Source organism: Chiloscyllium plagiosum, chromosome 11 (genome assembly GCF_004010195.1).
Source record: "Chiloscyllium plagiosum isolate BGI_BamShark_2017 chromosome 11, ASM401019v2, whole genome shotgun sequence".
Classification (NCBI taxonomy): domain Eukaryota; kingdom Metazoa; phylum Chordata; class Chondrichthyes; order Orectolobiformes; family Hemiscylliidae; genus Chiloscyllium; species Chiloscyllium plagiosum.
This window is the reverse complement of record NC_057720.1, coordinates 33973859-33991793: the sequence shown is the minus strand read 5'-3', so window position 1 is coordinate 33991793 and position 17935 is coordinate 33973859. Positions and strand designations below refer to the sequence as shown.

Sequence of the window (17935 nt, the reverse complement as noted above, 5' to 3'; positions counted from 1 at the left end):
CTCTAATTGGTCAATTAGTGATGAGTGGGAAGGTTGACCACGGGCCTTCATGCCCAGCACTTACTTTTGAGGTGGTAGGAAGCATCTGAGTAACTTCCTGTGGCCAACCGTTCAATCATTTGTTCTTCACTTCCACTTCTTGGCAGAAGAAAATCCCAGTTGATATCTTTTTTTAATAGTATCACTACTGTGTAGGAAGCAGGTCATTTGGCCCATCGGATCCACACCGACTTTTCAAAGAGCACCCCGTCCAGACCCATCCCCTAACCTAACCCCGTAGCCCTGCATTTCTCATGGCTAATCCACCAGCCTATACATCCCGAGACACTATGGGCAATTTAGCATAGCCATTCACCTAACCTGCACATCTTTGGACTATGGGAGAAAACCAGAGCACCCGGAGGAAACCCACGCAGACGCTGGGAGAATGTGCAAATTCCACACAGACAGTCACCCGAGGCTGGAATTGAACCCTAGTCCCTGGCACTGTGAGGCAGCAGTGCTAACCACTGAGTCACCGTGCAGCCCCATTGCTGTTCCACAGCTGGAAGTGCAACAAATACCTTACTCATACTAGTAAATGGAGTTTTCATCACACAACCAGCAAAGATACAACACAATTGAGAGCAAGTGCAAATTTTCAACCACGTTGGCTAGAGTGAGCGTCATGGATGTTCGATATGAAAGGAATGAATTTACACCTTGGGAGTTTCTACAGTACTCAACTCCTCAGAACAAAACAAAAGGAGGTGATATTCATTACACTTTTCTTCAGCTTTACAGGATCAAATTATTTCTATTCAATCTCATTGGAACATAGAAGATGACTTTCCACAAAACACAATTTCTTATCAGGCAATAACATTTAAGTGGACCATTCTCTTCCATTATTCATGTCCCATTATTCACCAAGGTCATATTTTGCACATTAGAAGTAAGCTAACATTTCAGGACCAAAATATATTTTCTGCTGAAAACAGACATGGGTATTGCAACAAAGGATTAACATCCAACTGCATCTTCCAATCAGAAAACATATGTACTTTGTACAGCCTGCTACTCTAAATGACAGTAACTTTCAGACCAGCACTAAACTCCTGCTTAGTGGCATCACATCTCAGCAGGAGGCCCATGTTTGTGTGACACCAACATCATTTAAAGTCAACCTGTGCTCTTTAAAGTGTTGGGGAAGAGTGCGGCTCACAAGATGTCTGCGTTTGATATATCAGAGTACAGAGCATGCTCCAGGCTTTTTTCAAGTGGCACTAAGAGCCTGTATATAAGTGAAAGAGAGAAAGACCGTCCATCCAAAGAGACTACAAGATTCCCTTGACAAACTACGCATAGGCAACGAAACTAGACAGCCATCATGGTCTGTACAGCCCCAAGGGCCTGGGTACAGTGTAGGAAGAAGGTCAGTGACCTTATATTAGTGGGCAAGGTCAGTAAATTCATCATCAGGTGTCATATTGTTACAACTGATGCACTTGTTTCACACATTGATCAATTCAACATATCCCTTTGCACTCATTGAACAAGAATCACAACCAATCATGATTCATACCTCACATTCATAACGTCATCTGATCCTCCCACATTTAGTAATGTTGAAAACCTCACATCCAATACTCATAACTCGCATATATTGCTAGCTATTCACCAATTAAGAGCATGTCACGCAAACACATTGCACTGCATTCACTCACATCCTTCCTTCCTTCCTGCAGGATAAGGTGGTGGTAAGATAGTGGGAATTAACTAGCAGGAGACAGCTGTGGCTTTATATGCTAACCCAGATGGAGGTGATTGTGCTTATCATTAGTACAATGTCTAAGTCTGAGGCCTTGGTCAACATGGGCAAAAATCATCAAAGGTGACTGTGTGGTGGCATCTGATCTTCATTTTCAAATCCTGTTCCCTCCTCATTGCTGAATTTCTGATTTACAAACTCTGGTTCAAGAAAGCAGTTGTTTTTCTCTACTCCACCTCCCTTTTCAATTATCTGACTTATGTGACTTAATGCTTTTAGATACTGAAGAACTGTAATCTGCCTAGGTAGAGATGGAGGAGCTACAGGAAGATACTGTCACTTTCTCTGGTACCAAAGGATTTTGGACACAGAACACTTGGAGAATTGGCACATCTGTCACTGGCAAGAGTCTGACAATTACCTTGTGTAGAGTTTAGTGTTGTGTGTTGCCTTAAAGAAAGTTCACCTTTAAGCATTCCATGTGTTGACAATGTGATGACAATGTGACGACTTTGCCTGGCAATCAGCCAGCTATGTATCTGCAAGTGGCGCTCACGGAAATTATTATTTTTTTATTTGTTGTCATATCTGCTTCATAACTTGTCATATGTTTTATTGCTTCAAATAAACTAACTCATGGAGCTAATTAATTATTAATGTACGCTTCATTAATAGGCCATCATCTTTAACACTGCATGGTGAACGGCGGGATAAGTCCTATTGTGCTTGAGCAGTCAGCAAGCAGGTAATCTACAGGTGGAATGTCTTAAACCAAGCTGGTGTATGAGAAAACCCTTGGTATTTTTGTTCACTACAGCATCGGAGAGTGTTCAAAACACAGCATGCTGCTAAGTAGACAATCCCCACTGAGAGACCAGTTTAACTCAATTGAGAATGACAAATGGTCAGGGCGTGTGCCAGATCAATAGCAAGCAATGTCAAATCAAAGATACAAATCACACATCACCAGGTTATAGTCCAACAGGTTTAATTGGAAGCACTAGCTTTTGGAGCAGTGCTCCTTCATCAGGTGATTGATGAAGGAGTGGCGCTCCGAAAGTTAGTGCTGCCAATCAAACCTGTTGGACTATAACCTGGTGTTGTGTGATTTGTAACTTTGTACACCCCAGTCCAACACCAGCATCTCCAAATCATCAAATCAAAGATGTGTCGTTAGAATGTCCACAAAACTCTCCAGTTTAGACTGGGACACAACAGATCTCCGAAGAGAATGTGAAATGTTCACATTAGATGCAAACATTACAAGGCCAGCATTTGTTATCCATCTCTAACTTGAGAAAGTAGCTATGAGCTGCCAACTTCAAAAACATACATTAGCCCATACAGAGTAGCTATACTAACCAAGTTATTAAGAAGGGAATGAAAGGAATTTCATCCAGTGTCACTGAAGAAACAACAATATAGTTCCAAGGGAGGGTGATTTAACTTTGAAGGAGAACTTGCAATTTCTGGTGTTTCTATATTTCTGCCACCCTTACCATTCTATGTGATAGATATTGTAGGTTTCGAAGGTGCTGCCAAAGGAGGCTTGCTGTGCTTCTGCGGTACCTCTTGTAGATTGTATACACTGTTGCCACTGTGCACTGGTGGTGGAGGGAGTGAACGTTTCAAGTGATGGAGAATGTGCTGATCAAGCTGGCTGCTTTATCCTGGATGAGCTTCAGAGTTGTTGAAGCTCCACCCAGACAAATCAGGAAATTCCATCATTAGCTTGATTTGTCCCTTGTAAATGATAGACAGGCACTAAGGAGTTAGGAGGTGAGATATTCATAACAAAATTCCCAGTCTTTGGCCTGCTTTTGTAGACACAGTACTTATAATGGGTGGTCAACCTAGAATTCTGGTCAATGATAACTCCCAGGATGTGGATGGAGGGGATTCAGCATTTACGTAAAGACAAGAGCTCATGATAGTAAGTAAACATTTTGACGAACAATGCAACATCCAGTGGATATTAATCAGCCAGTATTCTGAAAATAAGTGATGATACTGGAGATAGCAGTGATGGGGTGGGGATGGGGGGGGGGGGGGTTCCTTTTTGCTGTACACAAATTTAGTTGTGTTAGGTCAAACAATAGCTTTAGCTGGAATGTTGAGGTCAAAAATGGCACCATGGCATTAAACCAGTATTATACATTGACTAGCATTACAACGTATGACTCTTGTCCATGTTTACCAATGACTTTACCAGAATGGATATAATGTATCCATTGTTTGTGACTTGCTTCTCAATTAAGTTGTTAAATTTAAATTTAGCACCAATATTTTAATTAAACGTAGATACTATTCATTATGTTTGCTCATTTTTTGATTTTCCACTCTTAGTTTTCCCTGCTGCCTACAATAAAATATGACACCCTCTTCAACAATACAATCAGACTTCTGCTGAAACCTCCAGTGATGCTCAATACTGACAGTGTTATCAATACCAACAGCTGTCTTCATTAATCCCTAGTCAATTTTTGTATAAACTAAAATCAAAAAAAGGCAGATCTAACCAAATTTATTGGCAAAACTGGTTAACTACCAGGGGCAAACTGCCTTTTCTGAAAGAGAGATTGCATTTAGAATTCACTGTTTTCAATTGGTTTGTACTTGCTTGCTTTATTATATGGCTTGGTTCTCTCAAGCATTTGTCTCTATTTAACAAGACAACCATAAAATGGTGTCCATTTTATCCTACAGGGCACTTAAAGAGAAATAGAAGGACAACAGAGATTGAAACAAAAACAGTAGAAAGAATACGACTAGATGAGAAAGAGGAATTGAGAGCAGAATAGAAATGGATGGCAAAATAGAAATTTTCAACAGCAAGCAGTCATTGTTACAATATATCAGTGCCAGCTCTTTGTTGATGCCATCTAAAACTAATCTCCCATTCTCTATCAATAGCTACGTATCTTCAAATTTTCATCTAATCTACCCCTAAAAGCTATTTTCCTGCTTCAATCACTCCCTATGGTCACACATCCTATCTGTGAAATGTTTTCTTTCAAACTTGTTTGTTCTAGTGGAAGAATTTAAGTGTTTCAAGTTTATCGTAACCATTAGCCATATCCTAGGTGCACAACTAGACAAAGTAATTCGTAAAAAAGAATCCCTCGCTGAAAAGTTTTTTTTAATATAATTACTAAAATGAAGCTAATCTCTGACAGGATCATAAACCAGCATTAAATCAAACTCAAACAAGGTTCCTTCAATTATGACATCTGCATTATCTTTCCTAATCAAAACTAACTTGGATAATTCTGATAATTGCTGAAAATGTGTTGCTGAAACAGCGCAGCAGGTCAGGCAGCATCCAGGGAACAGGAGAATCGACGCTTCGGGCATAAGCCCTTCCTGAAGAAGGGCTTATGCCCGAAACGTCGATTCTCCTGTTCCCTGGATGCTGCCTGATCTGCTGCGCTGTTTCAGCAACACATTTTCAGCTCTGATCTCCAGCATCTGCAGACCTCACTTTCTCCCCTAATTCTGATAATTCAATGGCATAATGATCTAAGTACCTGTATTGTCTTACCTGTTGTAAATATCATCATCTTCACCACCCCAGCCCCAGTATTCATTAGGGAAGCCATTAATTTTTAAAAATTGCTCCTTGCTCAGTCCTGACACCCCACCAAAGTAGCCACTGTACGGCAACCTAAGCGGAAAAAGAAAACAAATTAGAGAAAAAACATTGACAGAACAATGACCATCAATTGTGCAACACAATTTCATTTTTCCACTGAACAGATTAATATTTAAACTTTGAAACTTTATCTGCCCAAATTTCAGAAGCTTAACGTCTGACCTTTTGGGTCAATTACAGCGTTAATTTATTGTTGATTTGCTTTGCTGCTTTGCAAAAATTGAGGGCAAGCTGCCATTTGTACGATACAAGTTATAGAGTGCTGTGAATTACCTGGCAGGGTAAAGCCATTCATATCCCTTTCTGCACTGTTTCTTTGCCTGAACATACTGGTTGATTTGCATTGCAGCAGTAACATGTAGTCTGAACACTTCTATTTTTCGAGTAAGATCTGGGCCATTCTATTTTCAATGAGTGGCAACACAAATACAAATAGGATGTCAGACTTCTGCAAAATCATTTGCCATATGGATTCCTGAAGTTGTATTATGAGGCAAGATTGAGCAGTTTAGGTCTATGCTCGCTGAAGCTCAGAAAAATGAAACATATTAGATTCTGATGGGCTTAACGCATTGATGCTGGGAAGATATCTCCCTTGAGGGAGAGTCTAGGACTAAATGGTGCAGTTTAAAACTAAAGAACTTCCCATTACGATGGAGATGAGGAGGAATTTATTTTCTCAAGAGGATTGGTTAGTCTTTGAAGTTCTCTTGCTCAAGGAGCAGTGGAGGTTGGGTCACTGTTTGAGGCTGAGTTTGACAGATGTTTGGTTGACAAGGAAGTCAAAGGTCATGGGTGAAGGTGAGAAGGTGAAGTTAAGGCCACAATCAATGGGGAAATTGTGCAGCAGGCTCAATAGGCCTATGTATATCTTGTAGGAATTTATTCTTGGACAAGAAACGAATTGCAAATACTTCCAAAAAGAGCACAGAGAAAAACAACATACGTGCAGATGATTGACAGTCAGAAATCAGTTTAAAAATTTAAGTAAGGAGATATATCATGCCTAGAAATCTTTTTTTTGTTTGATCAGTAACTATTTCTCCATGCTTGAGATTTATAAGAAGTTACACACTGACAGTCATTGCCTTGTTTTAACAAGTGCAGAGATAAGGAATTCTCAGATCACAGTTTTGATGCTTATCAAGAAGTGAGCTCCATTACATCCATTACAGAGACGACCACAAAGCTGTGAAGATTTTTTTTTGTTAAGCTCGTAAACTGCAATTCATCTTCAGGTTTAGCTCGCTGTCAAGAGAGTTGAAGAAAATGTGAATGAGGTGAAAATAGTATTCTACAATCATAGTTACAGATGATTCAGCAAAGAAAGCCTGTGGGTCTTACTGGGCAGATCACCAAGTGTGTCATTTCAAGTTGCATGATTGCAGAAAAGGATTTTTACAGGATTTTTGACAGTTCTTTTGCCACAAAGTCAATCTTAAAAAGTGCTGAAATGCTCTTTGGCAAATCTGCATTGCATTCTGCTCGCACTTTAATTCACACTGGCATCTCTCCAAGGCAAAAAGCAGGTAATCTGTCTGTTGTTATTTCTTGCATAGGTAGCTAATGCAGCTCAAGCATGAGTGTTTTGCAGTTGGTACTATGCCTATGGGGAACAAACATCTTCCTGGAAATGAGTTGTGACAGTCTTCCTGCAAAGCTGATTTTGCATATTTTAATGACCTGGAGATTATGTTGTCTGCACTGGTATCACTTCTACCAACTTGTCATCTTCTATGAACTTGCTTAACTTCCTTCAACACATCAAACAACATAAAAGTTATGCTCCTGCACAGACGCTACAATAATTTTGCACTTGAGTATTCTGTGAAACCATTTTTGACAACTCCCTGCACATACAAACCAGCAACTCCCAGTCAACGTAAATCATTTACCTCCTGCTTCTTTTGCAAGGCTGTACTTTTTAATGGTATTTGAGCTGATACGATAATAGTTAAGGAATAGTTTTGGATCAGTATTTTCTACTTCAGTACGCCTGCTGCATGTTAATAGTTCACAACAAGAATTCGTTCATCTCATAACGTATGATTTTCCTTCTACAAAATTAATGGTTGAGAGAGTGGTAATTGCTGGCCACAGCATCTCATGTCAGCACAAAGCACACATGGATAAGTATAATACACGGTCTGTGTCAAACAAAGCTCCCTGCATTTGGCCCCAACACATCAGTTTGCTGATTCCCTTACCTAGATTGAGTCAGCCTATAGGCCTTTTACATTTATTGCCTATTTGTTCTGAACAATAGAAGGTGGCACAGTGGTTAGCACTGCTGCCTCACAGCACCAGAGACCTGGGTTCAATTCCAGCCTCAGGCAACTATGTGAAGTTTGCACATTCTCCCCGTGTCTGTGTGGGTGTGCTCCGGTTTCCTCCCACAGTCCAAAAAATGTGCAGGTTAGGTGAATTGGCCGTGCTAAATTGCCTGTAGTGTTGGGTGAAGGGGTAAATGTAGGGTGGGTTCTCTTCAGAGGGTCAGTGTGGACTTGTTGGGCCGAAGGGCCTGTTTCCACACTGTAAGTCATCTCAAATGGGCTACAGCTATTCTAAACCCCAAAAGGCTGAGATTAACAGTGGAAATGGAAGGCAGAGTGGGATTCTGGTCCCATTAGGTTTTGGCTCTAACTCCACTCTAAGATGTAAGGGTAGCTAACTTAAATAGTAGAAAGGGTGCAGAACATAGATGGGATGCACAGAACACTCACAGAAGACTGAAGGCCTGAAAAATAAGGCAAGGAGTGTAGGTGCTTAGAAAATGCCTGGCAGTGGGCAGGGCACAGGTTGTGTAGTGGTGGGGTTGGAATGAAAGTTGTAGGTCTGGGTCAATAAATAGTTGCTGTCAATGCAGCAATGTGGTGCAGCAGGAAGATATAAAAGTTCTCTTTCCTTAAAAAGGAAATGGAAGCAATTGAGGGAATGAATTATGTGGCGAAAAGGATAGCAGTCAGACTGAAGAACAAAGCAACAAACCTCACAGAATTAGAACTATTACTGAAGACATATACCAAAAGGAACAGACTGGAGTTAGGAGCCAGAGATCTGCCGAGAATATGGCATGTACATTGAGAAGGGATGCTGATGACTGATACTTTTGTGAATCCCAAGACTGTGTGGTAGTTCAGGAAGAACGTTCTTACCCCCAATTAGAGCTGTAAAGGTAAGCTGCCTACTATCTCTGACTTATCCCTTTGTTCATTATCCTTATAGCGCCGTAAGATTCAGGGGTGAAAGTAAGATTTGACAATAGGAAATAGTGACTGTAGATTTTAGCCGTATGGATTCAGATGTCTATGTTTTGCTTAAAAATAAAGATGATGAACATTCATGTGGGGACAAAGGTAAGACATAACAGAAGAGGGAGAAGCAAATGTTTGCTCCTTTTGTGACCTGAGAAAGCAGTTTGCAGAATTCTCCCCAACATTTCTATTGTAACTGCACTGTAAAAGATCCTGAGGTCAGAAATGGTGCTATATAAATGTACACACCTTTTTCTGTATTTTCACAGCTGGGAACAGATTTCTAATTTTTTCAAAGATGACATTTGTGAGAGTTCAATAATTTATGTAAGTTTATAATGAAAATATTAATTTAAGGATAAGGCCTTAAAATGCAGTGAATTGTGTCTGTGCATTTTGTCTAATTATCCATCCGCCACCAAGCCTGCACTCGATTTTGATGGGAGATTTAGTAATAAATAACTAAATTGAGGGAGCACATTTTAAGTAAGTTAGTCATTTTGCCTTGCTTTAAAAAACTGCAAAAGCACGATTAAAAATAAATGCAGACAGTCATCACACAAAGTTAAATATGGTAAAGTCTAAAGCCTGAAACAAAACAGAGCTCTAAGCATGCAAGGGCAAAACCTGGCACAGTTAGAGCTTCTGAGTGCATGACTGAATAAATATAACAGGCAGATGGGAAAAGCCTACACAAAAGCTTGCTGAGAGTTCACCTACTGACTGCATGGCTTGCATTCTCAACAGGGAAGATGTCAAAAGAGAAAACAGAGAAGGAAACTGTAGGGAAAATCTAACAGCCAGAATGTGTTAAGTGCATACATATAAACCATGTGCAACTTTATGCAACAATGCGTAAAAGGCCAGAAAATACAACAGTGGCAACAAGATGATTGAATCCTAAATTAAAGCATGTGACGAGACAGACTTAGCACAGAAATGTTCAGAATTCAATGGCTGAACGTTAAACTGAATAGGTAGATTATGTTACTGTCTATGATATGACCCTTTATGCATTTCATTATGCTGCATTGCTCTTTACGTTGTTTGGATAATGGGTCAACAACCATGACGGTTGTAAACGACTTTCAAAATCTAATTTTCAAATTTTAATGATAAAAATCAGAGGCTGAACATTGTTGACATACTCTTCTGTAAAATATGTAGCACTTCCCTACTGACTGCACTTGATCCTGTCAGAAGTTAATTGTCATTGTGATTTTCCAAATTTTAAGGCAAAAGGATTTTCAGGCAATCAAGTGTAGATGTGAAAATAGATGAACATAGCAACGATACTAGGTTTATTATTTTGGAACATTAATAACGATATACTTAAAATTGAAGTATAACAATACTTAACAGCATACAAAAGGTACGGCTTGAAGCTGTTGTGAATTCATATCCACAAGATAACTTGGCCAAAGGGTTTCTAATTAGGCAGCAACAAAAGAAAAGGGCAAGCTGCTTATCATAGAAACATACAAGCAGCAGCTATTGTGTTCACTGCTGTCTGTTTAAAAGTACAGTTACGATGAGTCATACAACCACGCTTTTAGAATAGAATATCCTTTATTGTCATGGGCATCCAATCACGGACGTACAGGAGTACAGTGAAAATTTTACAATGTACTCCCATCTGGTGCCATTTTAGGTACAAAGTACCTAGTGCAGATCTTAATTACAAAATACAGAAATGAAGGGAAAAAGAGAGGAATGAAATTGCATTAATTACAGTTGTGCATAGCAGAAGATGGAAAAATGACAATAAAGTTAAAACGATAAGCACTACAGGCTTTCAGTAGATCAGCGCAAGGGGCTCCCACGTGTGGTCTGCCTCGGTTTACAAGTCGCTGGCAACTGGCACCAGTCCCCAGTCCAACAACTGTCTTGCTCCACTCAGGCCACCAACCCACTGACCATCTCCACTCGGGCCTCCAGCCCACTGACCATCTCCGCTCGGGCCTCCCCCACTGACCGATTCTACTCTGGCCTCCAGCCCACAGGCCAATTCTACTCAGGCCTCCAGCCCACTGACCATCTCCGCTCTGGCCTCCAGCCCACTGACCAATTCTACTCGGGCCTCCAGCCCACTGACCATCTCCATTCGGGCCTCCAGCACACTGACCATCTCCACTTGGGCCTCCAGCCCACGGGCCATCTCAACTTGGGCCTCCAGCCCACTGACCATCTCCGCTCAGGCCACCAACCCACTGACCATCTCCACTCGGGCCTCCAGCCCACTGACCATCTCCACTTGGGCCTCCAGCCCACTGACGAATTCTACTCGGACCTACAGCCCACTGACCATCTCCCCTCGAGCCACCAGCCCACTGACCATCTCCACTCGGGCCTCCAGCCAACGTGCCATCTCCACTCGGGCTTCCAGCCCACGGGCCATCTCCACTCGGTCCTCCAGCCCACTGACCATGTTCGCTCGGGCCTCGTGCTCACTGACCAATTCTACTCAGGCCTCCAGCCCACTGACCATCTCCGCTCTGGCCTCCAACTCACTGACCAATTCTACTCGGGCCTCCAGCCCACTGACCATCTCCACTCGGGCCTCCAGCCCACGGGCCATCTCAACTCGGGCCTCCAGCCCACTGACCATCTCCACACGGGCCTCCAGCCCACTGACCAATTCTACTCGGCCTCCAGCCCACTGACCATCTCCACTTGGGCTTCCAGCCCACTGACCATCTTCGCTCGTGCCACCAGCCCACTGACCATCTCCGCTCGGGTCGGGCCTCCAGCCCACTGACCATCTCCCCTCGAGCCACCAGCCCACTGACCATCTCCACTCGGGCCTCCAGCCCATGGACCATCTCCGCTCGGGCCTCCAGCCTCGGACCATCTCCGCTCAGGCCTCCAGCCCCGGACCATCTCCGCTCGGGCCTCCAGCCCATGGACCATCTCCGCTCGGGCCTCCAGCCCACGGACCATCTCCGCTCTGGGCTCCAGCCCACTGACCAATTCTACTCGGGCCTCCAGCCCACTGACCAATTCTACTCAGGCCTCCAGCCCACTGACCATCTCCGCCTGGCCTCCAGCCCACTGACCAATTCTACTCAGGCCTTCAGCCCACTGACCATCTCCGGTCTGGGCTCCAGCCCACTGACCAATTCTACTCGGGCCTCCAGCCCACTGACCAATTCTACTCGGGCCTCCAGCCCACTGACCATCTCAACTCGGGCCTCCAGCCCACGGGCCATCTCCGCTCGGGCCTCCAGCCCACTGACCAATTCTACTCAGGCCTCCAGCCCACTGACCATCTCCGCCTGGCCTCCAGCCCACTGACCATCTCTGCCTGGCCTCCAGCCCACTGACCAATTCTACTCAGGCCTCCAGCCCACTGACCATCTCCGCTCTGGCCTCCAGCCCACTGACCATCTCCGCTCTAGGCTCCAGCCCACTGACCAATTCTACTCGGGCCTCCAGCCCACTGACCATCTCAACTCGGGCCTCCAGCCCACGGGCCATCTCCGCTCGGGCCTCCAGCCCACTGACCATCTCCGCTCCGCTCGGGCCTCCAGCCCACTGACCATCTCCGCCCGGACCTCCAGCCCACTGACCATCTCCGCTCGGGTCGGGCCTCCAGCCCACTGACCATCTCCGCTCGGGACTCCAGCCCACAGACCATCTCCTCGGGCCTCCAGCACACTGACCATCCCCAGTCGGGCCTCCAGGCCACGGACCATCTCCGCTCGGGCCTCCAGCCCAGAGACCATCTCCTCGGGCCTCCAGCACACTGACCATCCCCTGTCAGGCCTCCAGCCCACTGACCATCTCAACTCGGGCCTCCAGCGCACGGGCCATCTCCACTCGGGCATCTAGCCCACTGACCATCTCCACTCGGGCCTCTAGCCCACTGACCATCTCCGCTCGGATCGGGCCTCCAGCCCACAGACCATCTCCGCTCGGGCCTCCAGCCCACTGACCATCTCCTCGGGCCTCCAGCACACTGACCATCTCCGCTCGGGCCTCCAGCCCACTGACCATCTCCGCTCGGGCCTCAAGCCCACGGGCCATCTCCGCTCGTGCCACCGGCCCACTGACCATCTCCGCTCGTGCCACCAGCCCACTGACCATCTCCACTCGGGCCTCCAGCCCACTGACCAATTCTACTAGGACCTCCAGCCCACTGACCATCTCCACTCGGGCCTCCAGCCTACTAACCATCTCCGCTTGGGCCTCCAGCCCACGGACCATCTCCGCTCGGGTTCCAGCCCTCCGACCATTTCAGCTCGGGCCTCCAGCCCACGGACCATCTCCACTCAGGTCTCCAGCCCACGGACCATCTCCGCTCGGGTCTCCAGCCCACAGACCACCTCCGCTCTGGCCTCCAGCACACTGACGATCCCCAGTCGGGCCTCCAGCCCACTGACCATCTCTGCTCGGGCCTCCACCCCACTGACCATCTCCTCGGGCCTCCAGCCCACTGACCATCTCCGCTCTGGCCTCCAGCCCACTGACCAATTCTACTCGGGCCTCCAGCCCACTGACCATCTCCACTTGGGCCTCCAGCCCATGGGCCATCTCAACTCGGGCCTCCAGCCCACTGACCATCTCCACTCGGGCCTCCAGCCCACTGACCATCTCCACTCGGGCCTCCAGCCCACGGACCATCTCCGCTCGGGCCTCCAGCCCACGGGCCATCTCTGCTCGGGCCTCCAGCCCACGGGCCATCTCTGCTCGGGCCTCCAGCACACTGACCATCCCAAGTCGTGCCTCCAGCCCACTGACCATCTCTGCTTGAGCCTCCAGCCCACTGACCATCGCCTCGGGCCTCCCGCCCACTGGCCATCTCCGCTCCGGCCTCCAGCCCACTGACCAATTCTACTAGGACCTCCAGCCCACTGACCATCTCCACTCGGGCCTCCAGCCCACTGGCCATCTCCACTTGGGCCTCCAGCCCATGGGCCATCTCAACTCGGGCCTCCAGCCCACTGACCATCTCCACTCGGGCCTCCTGCCCACTGACCATCTCCGCTTGGGCCTCCAGCCCCCTGACCATCTCTGCTCGGGCCTCCAGCCCACTGACCAATTCAACGCAGGCCTCCAGCCCACTGACCATCTCCACTCGGGCCTCCAGCCCACGGGCCATCTCCACTCGGGCCTCCTGCCCACTGACCATCTCAACTCGGGCCTCCAGCCCACTGACCATGTCCACTCGGGCCTCCAGCCCACTGACCAAGTCCACTCGGGCCTCCAGCCCACGGGCCATCTCTGCTCGGGCCTCCAGCCCACTGACCATCTTCACTTGTGCCACCAGCCCACTGGTCATCTCCACGGGCCTCCAGCACACAGACCATCTCCGCTCGGGCCTCTAGCCCACAGACCATCTCCTCGGGCCTCCAGCCCACTGACCATCCCCAGTCGGGCCTCCAGCCCACTGACCATCCCCAGTCGGGCCTCAAGCCTACTGACCATCTCCTCGGGCCTCCAGCCCACTGACCATCTCCGCTCTGGCCTCCAGCCCACTGACCAATTCTACTCGGGCCTCCAGCCCACTGACCATCTCCGCTCGTGCCACCAGCCCACGGGCCATCTCCGCTCGGGCCTCCAGCCCACAGACCATCTCCGCTCGGGCCTCAAGCCCACGGACCATCTCCGCTCGGGCCTCCTGCCCACTGGCCATCTCCTCGGACCTCCAGCCCACTGACTATCTCCGCTCGGGCCTCCAGCCCACTGACCAATTCTACCCGGGCCTCCAGCCCACTGACCATCTCCTCGAACCTCCAGCCCACTGACCATCTCCGCTCTGGCCTCCAGCCCACTGACCGATTCTACTCGGGCCTCCAGCCCACTGACCATCTCCACTCGGGCCTCCAGCCCACTGACCATCTCCACTTGGGCCTCCAGCCCACTGACCAATTCTACTCAGGCCTCCAGCCCACTGACCATCTCCACTTGTGCCACCAGGCCACTGACCATCTCCGCTCGTGCCACCAGCCCACGGACCATCTCCGCTCAGGCCTCCAGCCCACAGACCATCTCCGCTCGGGCCTCCTGCCCACTGACCATCTCCTCGGACCTCCAGCCCACTGACCATCTCCGCTCGGGCCTCCAGCCCACTGACCAATTCTACTCGGGCATCCAGCCCACTGACCATCTCCGCTGGGCCTCAAGCCCACAGACCATCTCCACTTGGGCCTCCAGCCCACGGGCCATCTCATCTCGGGCCTCCAGCCCACTGACCATCTCCACTCGGGCCTCCAGCCCACTGACCAATTCTACTCAGGCCTCTAGCCCACTGACCATCACCACTTGTGCCACCAGGCCACTGACCATCTCCGCCCTTGCCAACAGCCCACGGACCATCTCCGCTCAGGCCTCCAGCCCACAGACCATCTCCGCTCGGGCCTCCAGCCCACAGACCATCTCCGCTCGGGCCTCCAGCCCACTGACCATCTCCGCTCGGGCATCCAGCCCACTGACCATCTCCGCTCGGGCCTCAAGCCCACAGACCATCTCCGCTCGGGCCTCAAGCCCACGGACCATGTCCTCGGACCTCCAGCCCACTGACCATCTCCACTCGGGCCTCCAGCCCACTGACCATCTCCACTCTGGCCTCCAGCCCACTGACCAATTCTACTCGGGCCTCCAGCCCACTGACCATCTCCACTCGGGTCTCCAGCCCACTGACCATCTCCACTTGGGCCTCCAGCCCATGGGCCATCTCAACACGGGCCTCCAGCCCACTGACCATCTCCACTCGGGCCTCCAGCCCACTGACCAATTCAACGCGGGCCTCCAGCCCACTGACCATCTCCACTCGGGCCTCCAGCCCACGGGCCATCTCCACTTGGGCCTCCTGCCCACTGACCATCTCAACTCGGGGTTCCAGCCCACTGACCATGTCCACTCGGGCCTCCAGCCCACTGACCAATTCTACTCGGGCCTCCAGCCCACGGGCCATCTCCGCTCGGGCCTCCAGCCCACTGACCATCTTCACTTGTGCCACCAGCCCACTGGTCATCTCCACTCGGGCCTCCAGCACACAGACCATCTCCGCTTGGGCCTCTAGCCCACAGACCATCTCCTCGGGCCTCCAGCCCACTGACCATCCCCAGACGGGCCTCCAGCCCACTGACCATCCCCAGTCGGGCCTCCAGCCTACTGACCATCTCCGCTCTGGCCTCCAGCCCACTGACCATCTCCGCTCTGGCCTCCAGCCCACAGACCATCTCCGCTCTGGCCTCCAGCCCACAAACCATCTCCGCTCGTGCCACCAGCCCACGGACCATCTCCGCTCGGGCCTCCAGCCCACGGACCATCTCCGCTCGGGCCTCAAGCCCACGGACCATCTCCGCTCGGGCCTCCTGCCCACTGGCCATCTCCTCGGGCCTCCAGCCCACTGACCATCTCCGCTCGGGCCTCCAGCCCACTGGCCATCTCCACTCGGGCCTCCAGCCCACGGGCCACCTCAACACGGGCCTCCAGCCCACTGACCATCCCCAGTCGGGCCTCCAGCCCACTGACTAATTCTACTCAGGTCTCCAGCCCACTGACCATCTCCGCTCTGGCCTCCAGCCCACTGACCAATTCTACTCAGGCCTCCAGCCCACGGACCATCTCCACTCGGGCCTCCAGCCCACTGACCATCTCCTCGAAGCTCCAGCCCACTGACCATCTCCGCTCTGGCCTCCAGCCCACTGACCAATTCTACTTGGGCCTCCAGCCCACTGACCATCTACACTCGGGCCTCCAGCCCACTGACCATCTCCACTTGGGCCTCCAGCCCACGGGCCATCTCATCTCGGGCCTCCAGCCCACTGACCATCTCCACTTGTGCCACCAGCCCACTGGCCATCTCCACTCGGGCCACCAGCCCAGGGGCCATCTGCACTCGGGCCACCAGCCCACTGACCATCTTCGCTCGGGCCTCCAGCCCACTGACCAAGTCTACTCAGGCCTCCAGCCCGCTGACCATCTCCGCTCTGGCCTCCAGCCCACTGACCAATTCTACTCGGGCCTCCTGCCCACTGACCATCTCCACTCGGGCCTCCAGCCCACGGGCCATCTCCACTCAGGCCTCCAGCCCACTGATCATCTCCACTCGGGCCTCCAGCCCACTGACCATCTCCGCTCGGGCCTCCAGCCCACGGGCCATCTCCGCTCGGGCCTCCAGCCCACTGACCATCTTCATTCGGGCCTCCAGCCCACTGACCAATTCCACTCGGTCCTCCAGCCCACTGACCATCTCCGCTCGTGGCACTAGCCCACTTACCATCTCCGCTCGTGCCACCAGCCCACTGACCATCGCCACTCGGGCCTCCAGCCCACGGGCCATCTCCACTCGGGCCTCCAGCCCATGGGCCATCTCCACTCTGGCCTCCAGCCCACAGGCCATCTCCACTCGGGCCTCCAGCCCACTGACCAAGTGTACTCAGTCCTCCAGCCTGCTGACCATCTCCGCTCTGGCCTCCAGCCCACTGACCATCTCCTCGGGCCTCCAGCCCACTGACCATCTCCACTCTGGCCTCCAGCCCACTGACCATCTCCACTCGGGCCTCCAGCCCACGGGCCATCTCCACTCGGGCCTCCAGCCCACGGGCCACCTCCACTTGGGCCTCCAGCCCAATGACCATCTCCGCTCGTGCCACCAGCCCACTGACCATCTCTGCTCGTGCCACCAGCCCACTGACCATCTCCGCTCTGGCCTCCAGCCCACTGACCATCTCCGCTCGGGCCTCCAGCCCACGGACCATCTCCGCTCGGGCCTTCAGCCCACGGACCATCTCCACTCTGGCCTCAAGCCCACGGACCATCTCCGCTCGGGCCTCCAGCCCACGGGCCATCTCCGCTCGGGCCTCCAGCCCACTGACCATCTTCATTCGGGCCTCCAGCCCACTGACCAATTCCACTCGGTCCTCCAGCCCACTGACCATCTCCGCTCATGGCACTAGCCCACTTACCATCTCCGCTCGTGCCACCAGCCCACTGACCATCGCCACTCGGGCCTCCAGCCCACGGGCCATCTCCACTCGGGCCTCCAGCCCACGGACCATCTCCACTCGGGCCTCCAGCCCACGGGCCATCTCCACTCGGGCCTCCAGCCCGCTGACAATCTCCGCTCTGGCCTCCCGCCACTGACCATCTCCTCGGGCCTCCAGCCCACTGACCATCTCCACTCTGGCCTCCAGCCCACTGACCATCTCCACTCGGGCCTCCAGCCCACGGGCCATCTCCACTCGGGCCTCCAGCCCACTGACCATCTCCGCTCGTGCCACCAGCCCACTGACCATCTCCACTCGGGCCTCCAGCCCACGGGCCATCTCC

The 17935-nt window shown here is 50.6% G+C and overlaps 1 protein-coding gene across 5 annotated transcripts in view; it reads right to left on the bottom strand.

Annotated features, from left to right (window-relative positions):
* Positions 1 to 17935, bottom strand: part of b4galt2 (UDP-Gal:betaGlcNAc beta 1,4- galactosyltransferase, polypeptide 2) — a 489610-nt gene that overhangs the window by 64608 nt on the left and 407067 nt on the right. For 4 of the 5 annotated variants that reach the window (XM_043699067.1, XM_043699063.1, XM_043699065.1 and 1 more), the window contains one exon: positions 5292 to 5414. The exons of the other annotated variant lie outside the window; for it this stretch is intronic. In XM_043699067.1, the coding sequence (XP_043555002.1) occupies positions 5292 to 5414 (123 nt within the window). The remainder of the gene's footprint in view (positions 1 to 5291; positions 5415 to 17935) is intronic. 5 annotated transcript variants of the gene reach the window in all.